Below are 18709 nucleotides of genomic sequence, written 5' to 3'. Positions count from 1 at the left end.
CAAGACAGTTATTTCTATCATTTGCTGTAGTGTGTCAGTAGGAAACAGTTAGTTTACATTTCCAAACATTCATTTTGCCATTCATTTTAATAATCTAGTGAGATTTTTGCACAAGGAGTCTGACAACAGCCAGTGCTCCACACAGAGATCTGATCTGATCATCATCATCAGTCTGTCTGGAATGACATGAAGAAACAGAACAAACTGAGACAGACTAAATCCAGAATGAATTTGGTTAAAAGAAAATCTATTTATGACATTATTTTTGACAGCATCCTCATTTTACAGCATTTTACAGCAACTTTTAACAGTATTGTAGCTTCGCAGGTAGGTTTCTTGAAGCCTCTTAGAGATGTTGCCAGTTCTTCTGTTTCCTACCGACACACTACAGCAAAAGATAGAAACAACTGACTTAAAACCATTTTTCAGCTGGTGAAAATACTAGTGTCCTAATAATAATTTTATTATTATTATTTCTAATCATTTTGGCCACCACTTACATGTTTTGCAGACAATATTTTACTAATTTACAATGATAAAGTATGTCAGTTGTTTAATTTTTAGTCAAGTTGCATTTATACCACATTTATTGTTTGTCTTTCTCTATTTTCTCAGTATAAATTAATGTATGAAAAAAATACAGCCATATATTTTAGAAAGGGGGTTCTGTGCAAAGTTACAGCAGTATTTTTGTTTTCTTTTTGATCATGTTTTTGTCAAATAGCAATTATTTTATGACACCTACGTGGCTTAAATAATTATGTGTTATTCTGTGTATTTTTGCTTTTACGCTACTGCTTGATTTGACAATCATGCCAATAAAGTACTTTGAAATTGATATCGAAGTGTACAGTGTGTTTGTGCGAACTGAGGTGATGGTGATTTGCTTAGTCTTAAGTCTGCAGAGACCAGATCAAGAAACAGACTGTCTCCACTGAGTGTGTGGCCTCCAGGACAGGTGTTGCTCACTGACTGACCTCTTCATCTGTGTGTAAAACAGTACTGACAGAGGGCTGCCTCAAGCAGCAGCCTATGAAGGAAAGTACATGCCATAAAAATACCTAAGATAACATTTCACTATCTCTATCATGCAGTAAGGGCACTGAACTTTGACCTGTTCTTTTTTTATCCGGAAAAAAAATAAGCTCTCTAGCTCTCATTGATTTAATAGTAGTTAATGGATTTGTAACTGCTTAGGTAGGAAAGTCATAAAAGTAATTTGAGCAAAAGGGGTGGGACTCAGAAAGCAGGGCGTGGATACGCACCCAAAACGGGTGGGAGATGAATGGGCAACCCTGGTCACCCGAGGCGGCACGACTGCGGGACCTCAAATCAAAGAAGTCCCATCAGTCCAACAAAAAGAACATGAAAGTTATAATTCGTAATGTCACTTCTCTGGATAAGAAATTATCGCGCAAATATGGCGTGCATTTGATTTAGTGACTCTGAGGCGCAAAAAAAATGTAAATCTCACTAAATGTTTAGTCTTGCAACAAAACCCGTTATTTTACATTTAATACGGGAATGATTCCTCCGTTTAACGTTTTGTTTCTTGCGACGCAAAGACACTCATGGGATGTTGGACAACGAGTTGCGACTTGGGACACCTGAAAGCGCGCTCCAAGGTGTCCGTGTTCTTTACCATGATCCTCATATTCATCTATTTGTTCTACTGTCTCACCGGATACTGCGATTCCATGCCGAGTCCGCTGTACGTCCATCAGAATTTCAGAAGCGAACTTTTCCCAAAGGAAGGGAAGAAACTCGCGCACTGGAACGGCTCCATCGTTCGCGAACTCCCCGAGCAGGATGCGACAGACGTGGAAGAGGAGAAGCGGCAGCGAGGTTTAGCTTATGACACGTACAGCAATCTCTCCGTGTCAAACAACTTTGGGACCAAAGAGTTTCCTCGGGCGATTATTATCGGCGTGAAAAAGGGAGGAACGCGCGCGCTTCTGGAGTTCCTGCGCGTTCATCCAGACGTGAGAGCCGTGGGTGCGGAGCCGCACTTCTTTGACAGGTTCTATGAGAAGGGGCTCCAGTGGTATAGGTAGGTCGCCTGTTATTAGCTAGTTGTGAATAATATGTATTAGTATCATTTTGCCATAGGGTTAAGGATTATCAAAACACCCAAACGTATTAAAATTCAGCACGTAACTTCATTACAGTACAAACATGAATGATATGCTACCTCAAAACATGCTGCTGGTTGGATGGACAGTTAAGGCACACTTAAAATTCTGAATGTCTGTGTAATTTGTACCAGAACAGAGGCATTTATTTTAAAGAAATATAGCACAAGAAAACGTGTTTGCAAATATGTTGTATCTAATGACTTTTGTATGTCTTTATTTGTGCAAATACATTTTTCGTACATTTAAGTAAGCATTATAGCAACTGCAAAATAATAATAATAATAATAATTTTTTATAATAGAAGTATATATATATATATATATATATACAAAACCTCTACAAAAAAAAAAAAAAAAAATATATATATATATATATATATATATTAATAATAATAATAATAATAATGATATTTTTTTTATAATAGAACAACTTGCTAACGGCCATTCCTTAGCAACCAATGTCTGTAATGGTATAGACATTATGTAGCCCCGCCCCTTTTCAGCACTGTGCTCATTGTCTTCTGTCTTCCGGTTTGTATTTCCACAGCGTGAAAGTACTGTAAGGTCATACAAATTTACAAATGATTCGCTCATTTTAAAGGATTAGTTCACTTCCAGAATAAAAATTTCCTGATAATTTGCTCACCCCTATGTCACCCAAGATGTTCATGTCTTTCTTTCTTCAGTAGAAAAGAAATTAAGGTTTTGAGGAAAACATTCCAGGCTTTTTCTCCATATAGTGGACTTCAATGGAGCCAACGGGTTGAAGGTCCAAATTTCAGTTTCAATGCAGCTTCAAAGGGCTCTACACGATCCCAGCCGAGGAATAAGGGTCTTATCTATTAAGGTTCTTATTATAAAAATTAAAATGTATGAACTTTTTAACTACAAATGCTCTTCTTGCACTAGCTCGACCTCACGCATTACGTAATCACGCACGCATGACGGAGGTGGCAGTACCAACCCAGTGTTTACAAAGCAAACGTGCAAAGAAAGTCAAACGCCCTTTACAAAAAAACGGTAAAACAAAGATGTCGGACGATTTTGAAGTTGGAGGAGAAAATGTTTTTTGCCCTACCCTACCTTTTTGAACCGAAGTACACAGATGAAGAACTAGCAAGGCGTGACCTTTCCAACGTGATTACGTAATGCGTGAAGTCGCACATCGCAGAGCTAGTGCAAGATGAGCATTTGTGGTTAAAAAGTATAGAAATTTTTATTTTGTTTTGTTTAACCCACTGATCCCCATTGAAGTCCACGATGTGGAGAAAAATCCTGGAGTGTTTCCCTCAAAAACCTTAATTTCTTTTTGACTGAAGAAAGAAAGACATGGACACCTTAAATGACATGAGAATGACAGGAAATTTTTATTCCGGAAGTGAACTAATCCTTTAAAATCTTCCCGGTCTGACATGCATCTTGAACATTGCAGTACTCATGATAACTTTAGTACATCCACTTCACCAGCTAATTACTTTTCAACAGCAATTCTATGGAGCTACTACTAAAAAGTGTAAGTTTAAAGAAAAATTTCTAAAGATGGCTGTGCTCTTGTTTTTCTGATGCATAAGGTCTGTAATTCTTATTTTCTTAAGAGAAAAGACAAGTTTAATTCATTTTTACAAACAGATCACAAATAATAGCGTTATCTGTCTAATCACTCCCTATGATTTAGATTGTTAGAGACTGCAATTTTCTTTATCCAAGTTACCCACTTAAAATCTTAAGAGTGGTAATTAAGTCAGCCAGCAGATGTTTTATCTTACAGTAGACCAATTTTATAACAGACATTGTAATTTATGTAGACAGCAGCTCAAGAGCTCCTGAAATGCATGCATCTGAGGCACATAACGTTTATGCAGCTCTCATCATAAAGTCTTCCAGCAAAGAATATTGGTTTAATTAACTCCTCAAAGGAGTTACACGCTGAGATTTCTTCATTCATCAGTTCTTTTTGCATGTTTAGACCATCCTTCAAGCAGTTATGCATATGTCTGCATGATCGGCAATTGATTCTTCCTCTCTCTTTTAATGCCACTTGGTTCATTAATATCAACTGTCAATAACCCAACCAGTTCAGAGCCGCGTCTCATTGGCAGGACATTCAGCCCTCTGCCAATAAAATGACTGTGGATTGACCGTCAGTGCTTCTGTCTCTCGCCTCTGTCCATCTCTCATCTCCATTCCACCTAATTAGAAATCAGACAAATGCGAATGACTATGTATTGCTGGTTCATCATTTAATTCCCTTCTTTTGTTGTTCCATATGACGTTCTTCTGCAGTAGAAGATATTTTGAAGAGTGTTGGTAACCAAACTGTTTTGGGTCCCATTGACTTCCATTGACAAAAAAATACTATGGAAGTCAATGGGACCTGAAACCATTCGAACATTGTTCAAAATATCTTCTTTTATGTTGTAGACAAGAAAGAAAGTCAAACTGGTTTGGAATGACGTGAGGGAGGGGAAGAAAATGATGACATGATTTAATTTTTTTCAGGTGGATTGTCTCTTTAAAAATATCTTCAAGGAACACTGTACCCCAAAATTACAATTCTGTCATTAATTACTCACTTTGCAAAACTCGTATTCTGTTATTTTGTCACAATACAAAAGGAAAATTTGGGGGTTATGGGTTTGAAATTACAGAGAGTGAATAAATGATGACAGAGTTTTCATTACGGGGTAAAATATTCCTTTAATAATCGCATTTCCTCTCTTGTCAAGAAACTATACCTCGTGAAGCGACTTTGAGGTTTAGTTTGATGATTTGTCTCTCTTTCTCATGCACACACACACACATTTGTTCCAGCATGTGGTGACAGCCTATGTAAACAAACTGTCCATGTATGGGGTTTTTGTAAAGTATAATTCAATATCAGCCTTGTCAACACCACGGGTCTTCTGTGTGTGCAGATGTGTAATGACAGCTGAGCTTTTGTGAATGCCAGCTGGAAGCTGTACACGGAAGAGCTTTGTCACATGGCCACTGTGTGTATGTGTGAGAGAGCAAGAGTGAGTGAATGAGTTGAGAGAGAGAGACATACAAGCTTTGTGAGCGACCAGGTGCTCGTATACTTTACTCATTAAAAGGTTTATGGAACTCATGACTGTTGCCCTTGTCAGATATTGTACATTGTAAAATTTACTGATGCATTATAGCCTACAAATATTGTATATATTATATGCATGTGTTTAGTCAAATATTTTATTTGTATTATTTATTTTATTTTACGTGTTTCTAATTTGTGACCTTGGACCACAAAAGCAGTCTTAAGTCGCTGGGGTATGTTTGTAGCAATAGCCAAAAATACATTGTATGGGTCAAAATTATCTATTTTTCTTTTATGCCAAAGATCATTAGGATATTAAGTAAAGATAATGTTCCATGAAAATATTTTGTACATTTCCTACTGTAAATATATCAAAACTTAATTTTTGATTAGTGATATGCATTGCTAAGGACTTCATTTGGACAACTTTAAAGGTGATTTTCTCAGTATTTAGATTTTTTTGCACCCTGAGATTCCAGATTTTCAAATAGTTGTATCTCGGGCAAATATTGTCCTATCCTAACAAACCATACATCAATGGAAAGCTTATTTAAAAAATTTTTTTTAAATTGCCCCTTATGACTGGTTCACATTTAATTAATAATATTTGACTACAGTGAACATTTTCTAAATACATTTCAAAATACTAAAGAAATAATTATGAATTAATTTCAGGATGCACTGCATAATAATTAAGTTCTATATTTTATCTAATATTATAAACTGAAGATCGTAAAAATCTGATCTTCTCATGATTTGATAATATGTTCTGATTAACATGTCCATCCATTACATGTTCTTTAATTCTGTTCATTAATCCATAATAATTGTTCCTCCCCCACTCAATGCAGTTACCTGACTCTGGTTGCACCTTTTCATGACTCCATAAATCACTGTCCGGAATAAAAGTCACCTCCCAATCAATGATGTGTGCTGACGTGCTGCTTATCGATTCCTCCTTAACCAACTTTATTGCACTTAGGCATAGAGACGGTTAATTAACCTGTGCATATTCAATCTTGTTGACAAACTGCTGCCGCCCTTTTCAGCTCTTGACATTCTTTATGACACTCCAAGGTGTTTAGCTATAAAGGTTTATGTTTTAAGAGCTGTGTTTTAAGATAATGCTCATTTGTGACAGGTTTAATTCCTTGTTGTCTTGTGAGTGTTGTGTAACATGGAATGCTTATTTATTATATCTCTATATTATACCCATATTTATGTTTATATGATATTTATATCATAAAGGTGTATATATATATATATATATATATATATATATATACAGTACATTTTTGTAGTTAATTTACATTTAACACAATTATTTTATGTATATTTGTCACAAAAAAATACATTACAGAACAAATGTTTTAGCACTCAGTCCATTCCATGCAAAAGTTTATATTTTTTAATCTATCCCTGATGTTAATGAGTACATTTACATTTTGCATTACACATTCAATTTAGATTTTAAGGCCATATATTTCATGATGCCAGAGTGCTGATTTGACAGGCTAGATTTCCCACATGACCTGGGTCTCTAACATTAAACTAGCCATTGATTGATCAGGACTGAGGGTAGTGGTGTGGAAGAAACCATTGGCGCGCTACAGAGATAGATGTGTTATCTATAACCTCAGAGTATGGCACAGCCTCGTAATGAGGAATACGAGTCAGGGAGTAGCCCAAAAGGAGGTTTTCGCAGAGATTCCATAAAAGAACCTTTTTTGGTTCCTTAAAGAACCTTTCAGAGAACAGTTCTTCAAAAAGAACCATTTTTGGAACTTTTCAGTGATCTGAAGAACCTTTTTTCCCCATAAAGAACCTTTTGTGGAATGTAAAGGTTCCATTGATGTTAAAGGTTCTTCATGGAACCATTGATGCCAATTTATTTTTAAGAGCGTAGCTTTGCTTTGCTTGTGATTTTTTTATGATGTGGTTAGCTGGATAATCATTTCCTTGGAGGTTTTCAGTGGGATAGGTTACAGTCAAGGCCAAGAGAAAGAAAGCTTTGGCTTGTCCCAAGTTGTTCACCAACCCACAATGGCATAGATAGTTTCTTAACAACTTGTTTTTGATGCATGACTTCTCAGCAGACATTCCTATAGTCTTCTACTGCTGAAATATAGGCCTGCTTTAGAGCAAACCCCACTTTATTTCTCTCGAATACTGCCCTTTCAACAAGAAAAGTATGATTAATCAGGCAAAAAACAGAGTGTTTGAAGACACCAATTATACTAGAACCTCCCAATTCTGCAGCTGCAGTCGTTCTTCTGCTCAAAGTCCTGCGACTGACTGTTAAAGCTGCACATACGGTGGGCTGTTAACCAAGCCAGGGATGTGGTTTCCTCTAGGCCGGTCTTAAAGGTTCATTATGCTGCTACACACTCCATATTGAGTCACTTAAAATTCTGTGTGGTGCATATTTGAACAGATTTCCATTGTGCTATCTGTTTTTACTTTTATATTCCTTCACGTGTGCATTGTAACTTCTATAGGAGCTATAGACGCTATCTGCTCACATATAAATTTACATCTGTTTTATAAATGTGATTCTGCTCTTTGGCATCACTTCAGTCAGCAGTTACACATTTGTCACAGAAATAGTATTCTACACACACCACCATAGCATATAGTTCATTGAATATAAACTGTGCCAGGTCTTTTTTCTCAGGGTCCTCCTGCCAAATTTGTACCATAAATTTATGCCAGGCACTTGTGGACGTTTAGCAATATCCTGATACTGGACTGCTTCCAGAAATGGTGACACATCCTGAATCTCAAATGCATTAAGGGTACAGTACTGAAACTGTTAACTGTTAGGCTATGTACCTTTTAATGCAAAATTTGATGCAACCAAGTGCAGCAATGCAATGCTTAATGTTAATTCTCATTGATTTTGTTGACTGATTTCTTGTCAAATTAGAATAATGTGCTATTTTTACAAAACCTATGGCCAGTTTTGCTGCCTCCCAGTAATATTAGATCATCCAGCACCAAAACAGCCAGTCTGACCAGCAGTGATCTGCAGCGGAGGTCTTCTTCCTCCTTGTAGTTTCCCGTGACTGATCCTTAACACATTATCAAACACACTATCTGGAAATTTCAGCCAGTCTGATTAGATCATTAGGAGCTTCAGAAGCAGATTAAAAAGCAGGAAGAAAAGGAAGCAGATCCTGTCAGAACTTCAAGACACTAATCAGGAGGATGTAGGCGGATATACAGTGAGTTCAGTGTTTTGATGCTGTTTTAAAAATATAAAATTTGTGTTTTTGTGCACATGAATGCTGATTCATACATAAATAATAAAAATAAATAATTCCATTGTAATAATAACAATAAAATACCTGATATATATATATATAATTAAGAATAATTAACAAATGAACAAATTTTATGAGGTAGTTGGTTATTTTTAAAATAAAACCAACTTTTAATTTATTTAATTCCCAAATTATAATCAAGTTATTATTATCTATGAAATGAAAAAATATATATACAAATTATTTTACTTTTAAATGTGTGTGTGTGTGTGTATATATAGACATGTTTAAAAAAACTTTAAAATTAAAAAGAAAACAGAAAAGATAAAGATAAAGATAAAATGTAAATGTAAATATTATGCACAATGTATGTAGAATTCATTATAAATATAATACAATATAAGTGTAAATAAAATACAGATAAACATAAATAAAAATATATATATATATATATATATATATTGGTGTGTATGTGCATACAAATATATTAATAAAATAAATCAATTTAATTAAAATAATGAACAAATTTTATGAGGTTTTTGGTGAGCATGTGTGTGTACAAACTCAGTTTTATACAAACAGTTAACAAATATTGTTGATGTTAACCGGCTGATTAGGGTGAATTGATCGCTATTTCAGATGGAATTCAGAGGGAGGTTAAAGTGTGTTGAAATCTGACAGAAGTTGTAGTTTGTGTTATTGTGTCCTCGTGTGGTCGTCCTGCTGCTGCTTCACAGATAAACCCACACAAACACACGCTCACAGCCGCTCCGCTGATTTTCCCACATGATAGTGAGGGCAGAAGGGCGATTAGTTCCTCTCACACACACACACACGTCTGTAATCCCTGATTTGCCACTGGTCTGTTTCCTGTTAATGCGGGACCTCCCTCTTTCTTTCAAGGATGTGAGCATTTAGATCTTGGTTTCTCCTTTGACCTGTGGCTTTCCTGCTATGCCACACATGTAGAGCTTAATGAAGAGCTCAGTCTTGACTTATTCACCTGCTAGCTTTGCTTGAGATGTTTCTTCTAACATTTGTTTGGAGAAAAGCTCAGATCATTTGGTCTTGATGAGAAATGACTAAGTTCATGTTAAAATCTTTGTCATTTGTGACAAAGAAATTGCAGATGAGGTCTTACTAGGATCTGTTTTCAGGAGAAAATCTGAGAACAAATATCCATTTCATGTAATTGATGTGTAGGAGAAACAACTGAGATGTTCAGGAGTTCTCCTCTGCGATTTTTCTTTCGTAAGGGCGTGTTTTGTCCCTTGCTTTGTGTCCTTTTGCATGTTTGAGCAGTTTTATGGTGCTTTACTTGTTATTTCCAGCTGAAATTTAATTGCTTCCCACAGTTTCTAGAAGCTCCCATTTGCTCCATAATGACAAGCCTGTGTTTTCAATAAGCAGGCCCTGCTGTCCTCGCTGTGGTGTTCAGCAAACTGAGTGCTGTGTCTGAGTACAACCTGTTTTAAGGCTTTTTGGTGGAATTCAAACAAGAGTGATGCACCTGAGATTCTTTTATCTCATGCATAGTGGATTCTGGATATATATATTACGGGGTTTTAGTTTTTAAAACATGAGACCATAGTCGCACTGCAGTACTTAATTGTAAACATGTCTAGTTTTAAAATATTTTAGTGACTTGAAATTAATGTTAACTAGAACCAAAAATGAAATAAATAAAATAAACGTTATCTGACATGATCTAAACGCCTTTTATTTAGTTTAAGCTAAAGTACTTAAATAAACTAAAATTAAATTTAAAACAAAAAGTAAAAAACAACAAAAATTAATCAAGCTAACAAATTAAAATGAAAACTAAATGTAAAAAATGAAATAAAAATAAAAAAATATTAACAAAAACTATTATAGTATATCAATTGTACTAAATAAAACTGTTAAGATCCTCAATTTGAATTCATTTCTATGCAAGTTAATTTCATTGTGAAAATTCAGTCAAACATATATGAACAAGATATTCAAGATTTAAGGCTTGCTTTTCTTTTCAGAATTTTGCACCTCAGTCTTGTTTTCCAGAAGTTTTTATATTTTATAGATTTATATATGAACAGCAAGACAAAGGAACTCATTAAAAGTAAGCTTTTTATGTCATTTTTGTAACATGTAACATTTCAGAGACCTAAAATATCCATACCCATTCAAGCCCATGGTGAGCTCTTAATGGGCAGAAACTTCCTCCCGGAGATTTTAAAATAAAACCAACTTTTAATTTATTTAATTCCCAAATTATAATCAAGTTATTATTATCTATGAAATGAAAAAATATATATACAAATTATTTTACTTTTAAATGTGTGTGTGTGTGTGTATATATAGACATGTTTAAAAAAACTTTAAAATTAAAAAGAAAACAGAAAAGATAAAGATAAAGATAAAATGTAAATGTAAATATTATGCACAATGTATGTAGAATTCATTATAAATATAATACAATATAAGTGTAAATAAAATACAGATAAACATAAATACGTACCCATTCAGGCCAATGGTGAGCTCTTAATGGGAAGGAACTTCCTCCCTGAGACTCATTGCTGCCAGATGTGGCAGAGATCAGGACGGGAACATCCCGGGTCACTGCTGCCAGACACAGGGGCAGTTCTGTCTGGATGTTTTCCTCTGATAATGAGAGAAAGGTTATATCCTGTGGTTCATTTAAATGAGGGAGAGAAGATCCCACTCTGATCTGATGTGTATTATGCAAACAGCTACGAGGAAGAGCTTGTGTATGTGTGTGTGTGTAATAAGGCATGACTTGCCGCACTGTGTTTGCTGTCTCTTTTTTATAGTTCAGCATGTTTTGGTTCAAAAATGTATTTGAATATTTTGAAAAGTAACTCGCAGCACACCGCAGAAACCTAAACCAAACAGTGGTGGTCAGTCTCTATAACGGTGTGATGTCCAGAAAGAAACCATGTTATTTTGTTAATAATGTTTCAGGAATATTTTGAGTCTTCATGACCAACCAAATTCTTATCATATAACTGATGTGGATTGCTCATAAGAATGACAATAAATTAATAAATACATTTAAACTAAATAATTAAATAAATGATCAATAAATAAGTGAATAAACTCCCTTCTCGCTGATGTTTCTTTAACAATCTATCTATCTATCTATCTATCTATCTAACTACTGCTAATAATTTCACAAATAATTACAAAAAACATTGAATTTAACATGAAATTTTAAAGCAGAAAGACTGAAATAGTATTTTCTTCAATCAACTTTTTTTTAAATTTACAACTTTTAACAATCTATCTATCTATCTATCTATCTATCTATCTATCTATCTATAAATAAATAAATAAATACAAATATAAATAAATACATGTAAAATGTAAATAAAATTTAAATAATCACATGTAAAATTACAAATAAATATATACAAAATAAATAAACAAATAAATAATAAAAAATATGTCTATCTATCTATCTATCTATCTATCTATCTCAAATGATTAATCGCATCCAAAATAAAAGTTTTTGTTTACATAATATATGTGTGTCTGTGTATATTATATATATATATATATATATATATATATATATATATATACACATGTATATATATATACACACACACAAACACATACAGTATATATTTCAAAAATATTTACATGTATCTATCTATCTATCTATCTATCTTAAATATCCTATACAGGTGTTATGTATTTCAATAGTAGCAAAATATAAAATGCACCAGAGAATATATATTTTCTAAATCTCTTTTGTTTTTGCTCATCAGGTGTATCTTGTTTTAAGGATGTTTGTTAGGACACCACTAAAAACAATGTTACAGTGTATTTCTCTTAACATTTTCAATGCATTTTAAAACATAAATTATATTTAATACCAACTGAATGCCAAAGGGATGGATTTGTTGATATTTTTCGAGGCCATTGTTTTGCAGCAGGCCACCCGCAGCTGTGCCTTCTGTACCAGTAAACAGAAATAAATTGTTGCCAAGTTCTGCTCTGATAAACTCATACAAACTCCAGGCTCACATTCCCGGTCCAGATGCTAACCACTAACGCTACGCTAGGTGTGATCAAAACAAACAGCGTGGATGCTAGCCAAGCAACCGCACAGGTAACAGCAGCTGCCGCGAGCCACCCGATAAAGAAGAAAACACACAAGCGCACAGCTGGCGCCAGATCAAAGGTTGCCAGAGATCGCCAGTCAGCTGCGTTTGCGAACCTGGACGAAATGAGGGCTTTATCTTGCGATGCTTCTTTGGATTGGAAGATCAAACGGGTGTACCCGAGTGTGTGGTCCACTGGCGTGAATTGAGAAAAGCCCAAACTTTTCGTTGATTACCAGCCTGCTCTCCACAACGTAAACATGATGTCAGCAGATGCGGCCGCGGCCATTATGGCTTCCATTAGCTTGATTACTCTGAATTAAACATGCACTTAGCGGTGTGTACATAGCCAAACAGTGCTTGCACTTTAGATGCAGGGTGAGAATGACAACACTGACATTAACCATGACATGCTTTCCAAATTAAAAGCTCTGCATGTAATGCTTCAAGATCACATCCCTAAAAGCAGGCGCTGGGAACATGCATCATGTAAACACAATCAAAACACTGGCTTCAGAAGTTATATGGCCAGTCTTTATGGCTTTTTAATGCTTTGTGTCCTTCTTGGAGCTAAACAGACTACAAATGGTAATTGTTTGAACAAGTGCAGCATGAAGAGTCATCAAAAATTCTCTTCAAATAATAACAGGGTGGATAAATAGTGATAAAATATCATGGTTTATGATGAACTGTTCCTTTAAGAGCATTGCAGGTCAAATGGCAAATCCAATTTCTCAATGTTACTCGTTATTCTCCTTCACAGATCAGTCAGCATGATTCCTCTGATTCTTGTCTCAGTGGTAAAGCTCTCATAGAGCAATATGATTTGTATTAGAGTTAAATATTAGCTTCATGGCAATGAGATGATGGCCAGCCTCAGAGAAAGAGACAGAGAGAGCGACCGCTTTCCAAACCCCATCACAGACCAGTGAAGAGTTAATCTACAGCACATGTTCTCTATGGAAATAATGAGAGTCAGTGTAGAGACTTTTCCACTTGATGCTGGAGCTATTGGGCATTCATTAAAGAGATTAACTGAACCTTATAACCAACAACAACCTTAATTTATTTATATTTATTTATTATATTTATATTTTATTACATTTATATTACATAATTGTATATTATATACAATTATATTTTTATTATTTTATTATGTTTATATTATAGAAAACTATTCATTTTAAATGTTTATATATTATAATAATTAATACATTTAATATATGTGTGTGTGTGTGTGTATACAAATATAGAAAAATAAATATAAAAAAACATGACATATATAATTGATATTTAATATACTGTGGTAAAGGCAAACCTTCTGTGCTGATTTAAGGATATTATTCCATTACTGGAGCCAATATCCTCATCTTTTAAATGAGATCTCGCAAAACTGACCTCAAATCAGCACAAAGGAGCCTTGGAGAGATCGAGAGACTCCTGACAGACGTTCTGGGGACAAACCCCATCAGGAAATGACTGCTTAGAGTTGTTATGCTTTCGTGTTTTTCTTTCTTTCATAGCAGCTCACCAACTCCCTTCTCGCTGACGTTTATTTCACAAGGCTGGTTTTTAATAAAGTCAGCTTTTATGTTTATTTAACAACGCTTTACACTTTGCATTACTCAGGATGGAGTGAGTAATTCAACACTGGCCTCATCAGAGAACTGCTTGTTTTATGTTTGATAATAAAAAGAACATCTTTCATCATAATGAACTGAATCGCAAAACACGTGTGACAGCTTCATCCGCTGGCGAGAGCTGAAATGGTGGCAATTATCATGTCTCCAGAGTCCATTTTAAAACAGTTTTTCATTTTGCATTATTGCTTAAAATTACAGTTTAATATTTAGCTTGGACGACATAGGTGCAGCCACAGAAACCTGTCCCAAAACCTGCCTACATACAGTAGATGACATTTTAGGTGCATTCCAAAATGTTTATGATTTCAGCCAAATACTAAAGCAGCATTGTATCCTTAAAGGCACAGTTCACCAAAAATGAAAGTATAAGTCTTTTTTTATGTTCATGTTGCTCCAAACATGTAAGACTTTTTCGAAAGATCTTTTTGTGTGTTACACAGAAATAAAGTCTTGTGTAATACTGGTTTGGAACAACACAAGTTAGTAGATAGAATTTTCATTGTTAGGTGAACCTTTAAGAAAAAAAAAATCCCATAATGCAATGCACTGAACCCAGTGATGATGATATACTGTATATATTATTTTAACTACATATTTTTTTTTATCTTTATTAGAGTAGCGGTTAAACCCATTACAAAAGAGTGGATATGCTGACCAATCAGAGCAGGCTTGGCTTTTTTGGAAAGGCAGGATTTAAAGAGACAGGAACTAAAAAAGGAGTGTTTCAGGCAAAGGTACTACCACTATGTACAGTGTGAGAAAAATAATGTTTTTGAATATTAAATCATGTAAATGTCTTGTAACAGACCCCAAAAATAAAATTTTGAACTTGTGAATTAGCATAATATGGGAACCTAAATATTTAATGCATACTGAAAATGTGTCAGGATTTCCCATACACAAATGTAATATATATTTTTTATTTATTTATTTTTATTTATTTAGTCATTTAGCAGACGCTTTTATCCAAAGTGACTTACAAATGAGGACAATAAAAGCAGTCATATATGTACACATATATACATTTCTATGAAATATGTAAGGTGAATTAAAACAACCTATTAGACATTGGAACAATTTCATATATTAACATGTATATCTAGCACAAATATGTATGTTTATGTATGTGTAGGACATTTTTGGGCATATACTGTACATCATGTACATGTATATCTATCCTTACACCCATCAATACATATTATATAAGTAAATATAAAAGATAGATATGTATCTAAACATTTATTACAAAAATAAATATAAACACACAGATTTTTGTATTTATGTTATTTTAATAAATTTGCATAAACAAAATACACATTGCTACATACGTATATATTGACATATATAGTTGCTACATATAATCCCATACCATACCAAAAATCCTAATATAGATCTTATTAACCTATGTACATATACAAATTTTGCTTTGGGGATTTTTTTATATGTTCTAATATTCATCTACCCAGAGAATGTAAATATTTGAAAATTATATTTGGCAATATCACTTGATAAAGAGCAATATATTTCACATACTGCATTTCTGTAGGAGTTGTGGTGTTTCAAACCATTTAGAAACCATGTTTGATCACAGAACTGACTTCTATTATGACTAACTTTCAGTTTCTCGTTCTGTAGGAATCTAATGCCGCGTACTTTAGACGGCCAGATCACCATGGAGAAAACACCCAGCTACTTCATCACCCGTGAAGCACCGCCCCGCGTCTTCTCCATGAGCCGCAGCACCAAACTCATCGTGGTGGTCCGTGACCCCGTGACACGGGCCGTGTCGGATTACACTCAGACTCTGACTAAAAGCCCCGGCCTGCCGTCCTTCCAGAATCTGGTCTTCAAGAACTCCACCACAGGTCTGATCGACACGTCCTGGAGTGCCGTGAGGATCGGCATCTATGCCAAACACCTGGAGAACTGGCTCAGGTATTTCCCGCTCGCACAGTTACTTTTCGTGAGCGGCGAGAAGCTGGTGACGGACCCCGCGGGAGAAATGGGCCGGGTGCAGGATTTCCTGGGACTCAAACGGGTGGTGACCAATAAGCACTTCTACTTTAACCAGACTAAAGGCTTCCCCTGCCTCAAAAAGCCGGAAGGAAGCAGCAGACCGCGATGCCTGGGGAAATCGAAAGGCCGACCGCATCCACACATACCAGCGGAAGTGCTGCACAGACTCAGGGATTTCTACAGGCCTTTCAACATGAAGTTCTACCAGATGACTGGTCAGGACTTTGGCTGGGACTAAACACTTGCAGGACCCTTTCTGATAATGCAGAAAGCAATGAAACTGTTTATTTATGACTGATTGATGTTGATTTTCAGTATCTTCACCCTGAGTACTCTCAGAAATTGCTAGTAAATTTCACAATTAATTACACACACACACAAAAAACTGCAAGTGCAAACAAAGAGATTGCTGGCCACACACTGAATGTAATCCAGACTGGAAAAGGTCTAGCAAAAATATATCTTATTATATAAACATCATAGTGTAAAAAAGTGCACAGTGCAAATGAATTAAAAACTAAACCAGCTCAAGCAAACATTTGAGCACATTGCTTTTTTTAGTGCTCACATAACAACAACCATTTACCCTTTTTCTGGATTACTAATTAGAGATAATTAGCTTGGTTCAATTAGCAGGTGGACCTATATACAAGAACAACAAATAGTATTCATTTTATAAATATGCAAATCATGCAAACAGTGAAACAAAATCAGTCACCAAATTTTAATAATAAAAAAGATAAAAAATATACAAATAATACAAAAATGCAAAGTCAACCCCCCCCCCCCTTCAAAAAAAAAAAGATTAACTTTCATCATGCATTTTATTTATTTATTTTTTAAAATGTGGTTTATATGATAAAATATATTTTTATTCTCCAGTCTAGATTTAATTCAGTGTGCAGCCAGCATTGACATTTTTTTTTTTTTTTTGGCTTTACGCACATGAAGCAACTTGATTTTTCCTCAGTTGAAGCAAAACAATCTCTTCTAGTACAAAGAAACACAAGTAACACATTAAATTTAAAATTCTAAAGTAGAAAGTCATGTAAAAATCCTCCTCATCACATGCATTTTTAAAATGCATTTTACAGTATATATGTGCATTTTAAAATGCATTTTACAGTATATATGTACATTTTAAAATGCATTTTACAGTATACATTTGCATTTAAAATGTGCATTTTACAGTATATATTTGGTTTGCAAAGGATTCAACTGAGAATTATCTCAAACAGCCTGAACAGAATTCCGGCTCTGTGATGTCTGCTGCTTAAATGGTCCCTTATTTCAGATGGCCATAATCATACGGCTCAAAACACATTTGTTCTTTGTGATTTATTGCTGCCAGAAAGAGCAAAAACTTGGATGTTCTCATTCAACCACTGTTAAGTAATAGACATGAGACATGTGAGGGAAGAAAAGAGAGAGAGAGCAATAGACATATAACCTTTATTTATTTCATGTGTTTTTGCTCATTAAAAGGAATTTCCTGCTTCTGCAAGAAAACACATTTGTTTTATAATGTTTTACATAAAAGTGGTTTTAGATATTTAATGTGGACTCTGTGGCTTAGATTCTGGACCATGCATTTCTTATGCCACATATTTTTTTAATAACAGATGATTATTCATTTAATTCGCTAAAGGTGTGTTTCCATAGTGAAATAGAGCTATGTAACGCTTTAAATAGTTTCTTTTATTTTCTCAAAATAATTATTAGATATGTTATACAGGGATGAATACTGGACTATGCATTATATCTGCTGACTGAAAACAAAGTTTTGCTTCTGCTGTAAATTGCTATTATTTATATTCATGAATGTAAAGATTTTTTGATCTGTCAGTGTCCAAATATATATTGAAATCAGTGAGCAGCATTTTTTTTCTACAAACATTATAATAAATAAACATGATAGGAACAGTGTACACATACATTTCTGTCAGGACTACTATCGTCAAAATGATTGACACTTAGCATACAGTTCGGTTTGCCTGTATGGTTCTGTTCTGGGCAAAAACTCCCTGCCCATCCATGCAGCTTGTCATGAATGAGCAGAGAGAGCAGCAATAAGAACCCCCAAAGCTAAACAGAACAGAACAAAGCAGATATCATTTATGCACTTAATGATATTTAAGTGTAACACATTATTCAAGGTAAAAGGAGTCTGATTCAACGAGGAATATCAGAAAGTCCAGAAAAGTCCACAGTCCTGACTGTGGCGAAAGGAGGAGTTGGGGATGGAGGAGGGTAATTTGCTCCTGAGCACGCGAAAAAGCTGCTGAATAATACTGAATAGAGCTTATATAGGAATGCCGTGATATGTGTTGTATTCCTATAGGTAGATGTGATCAGCTGAGTCAGCCGATGCAAGCTTGACTCACCTGACCTGCCAGAACTAACGCTATACGCTTCATTTTACTCTTCTCTTTGACCAAATGTAAGTTTTCCAGTGTATAGAGATACATAATAAGTAGAAAATACATTGAATTTCC

The 18709-nt window shown here is 34.8% G+C and overlaps 1 protein-coding gene across 1 annotated transcript; it reads left to right on the top strand.

The window, feature by feature from the left end:
* Positions 1-1571: 1571 nt before the first annotated feature.
* LOC107747446 (heparan sulfate glucosamine 3-O-sulfotransferase 6-like) lies at positions 1572-16922 on the top strand. The gene is made up of 2 exons (XM_016561949.1): positions 1572-2050; positions 15834-16922. Exons 1-2 carry the CDS (start codon positions 1572-1574, stop codon positions 16450-16452), a joined length of 1098 nt encoding a protein of 365 aa, XP_016417435.1. The 3' UTR covers positions 16453-16922.
* Positions 16923-18709: the final 1787 nt, after the last annotated feature.

Source organism: Sinocyclocheilus rhinocerous, unplaced genomic scaffold (assembly GCF_001515625.1).
Source record: "Sinocyclocheilus rhinocerous isolate Xijiao unplaced genomic scaffold, SAMN03320098_v1.1 scaffold229, whole genome shotgun sequence".
NCBI lineage: Eukaryota > Metazoa > Chordata > Actinopteri > Cypriniformes > Cyprinidae > Sinocyclocheilus > Sinocyclocheilus rhinocerous.
The sequence above is the reverse complement of the archived record's forward strand: the minus strand, read 5'-3'. Positions and strand labels throughout refer to the sequence as shown.

Coding starts and splice junctions, on each gene's coding strand:
- LOC107747446 (XM_016561949.1), top strand. CDS start 1,572: ATGGGATGTTGGACAACGAGTTGCGACTTGGGACACCTGAAAGCGCGC. Junction 2,051..15,833: donor AAGGGGCTCCAGTGGTATAG/GTAGGTCGCCTG, acceptor CTCGTTCTGTAG/GAATCTAATGCCGCGTACTT.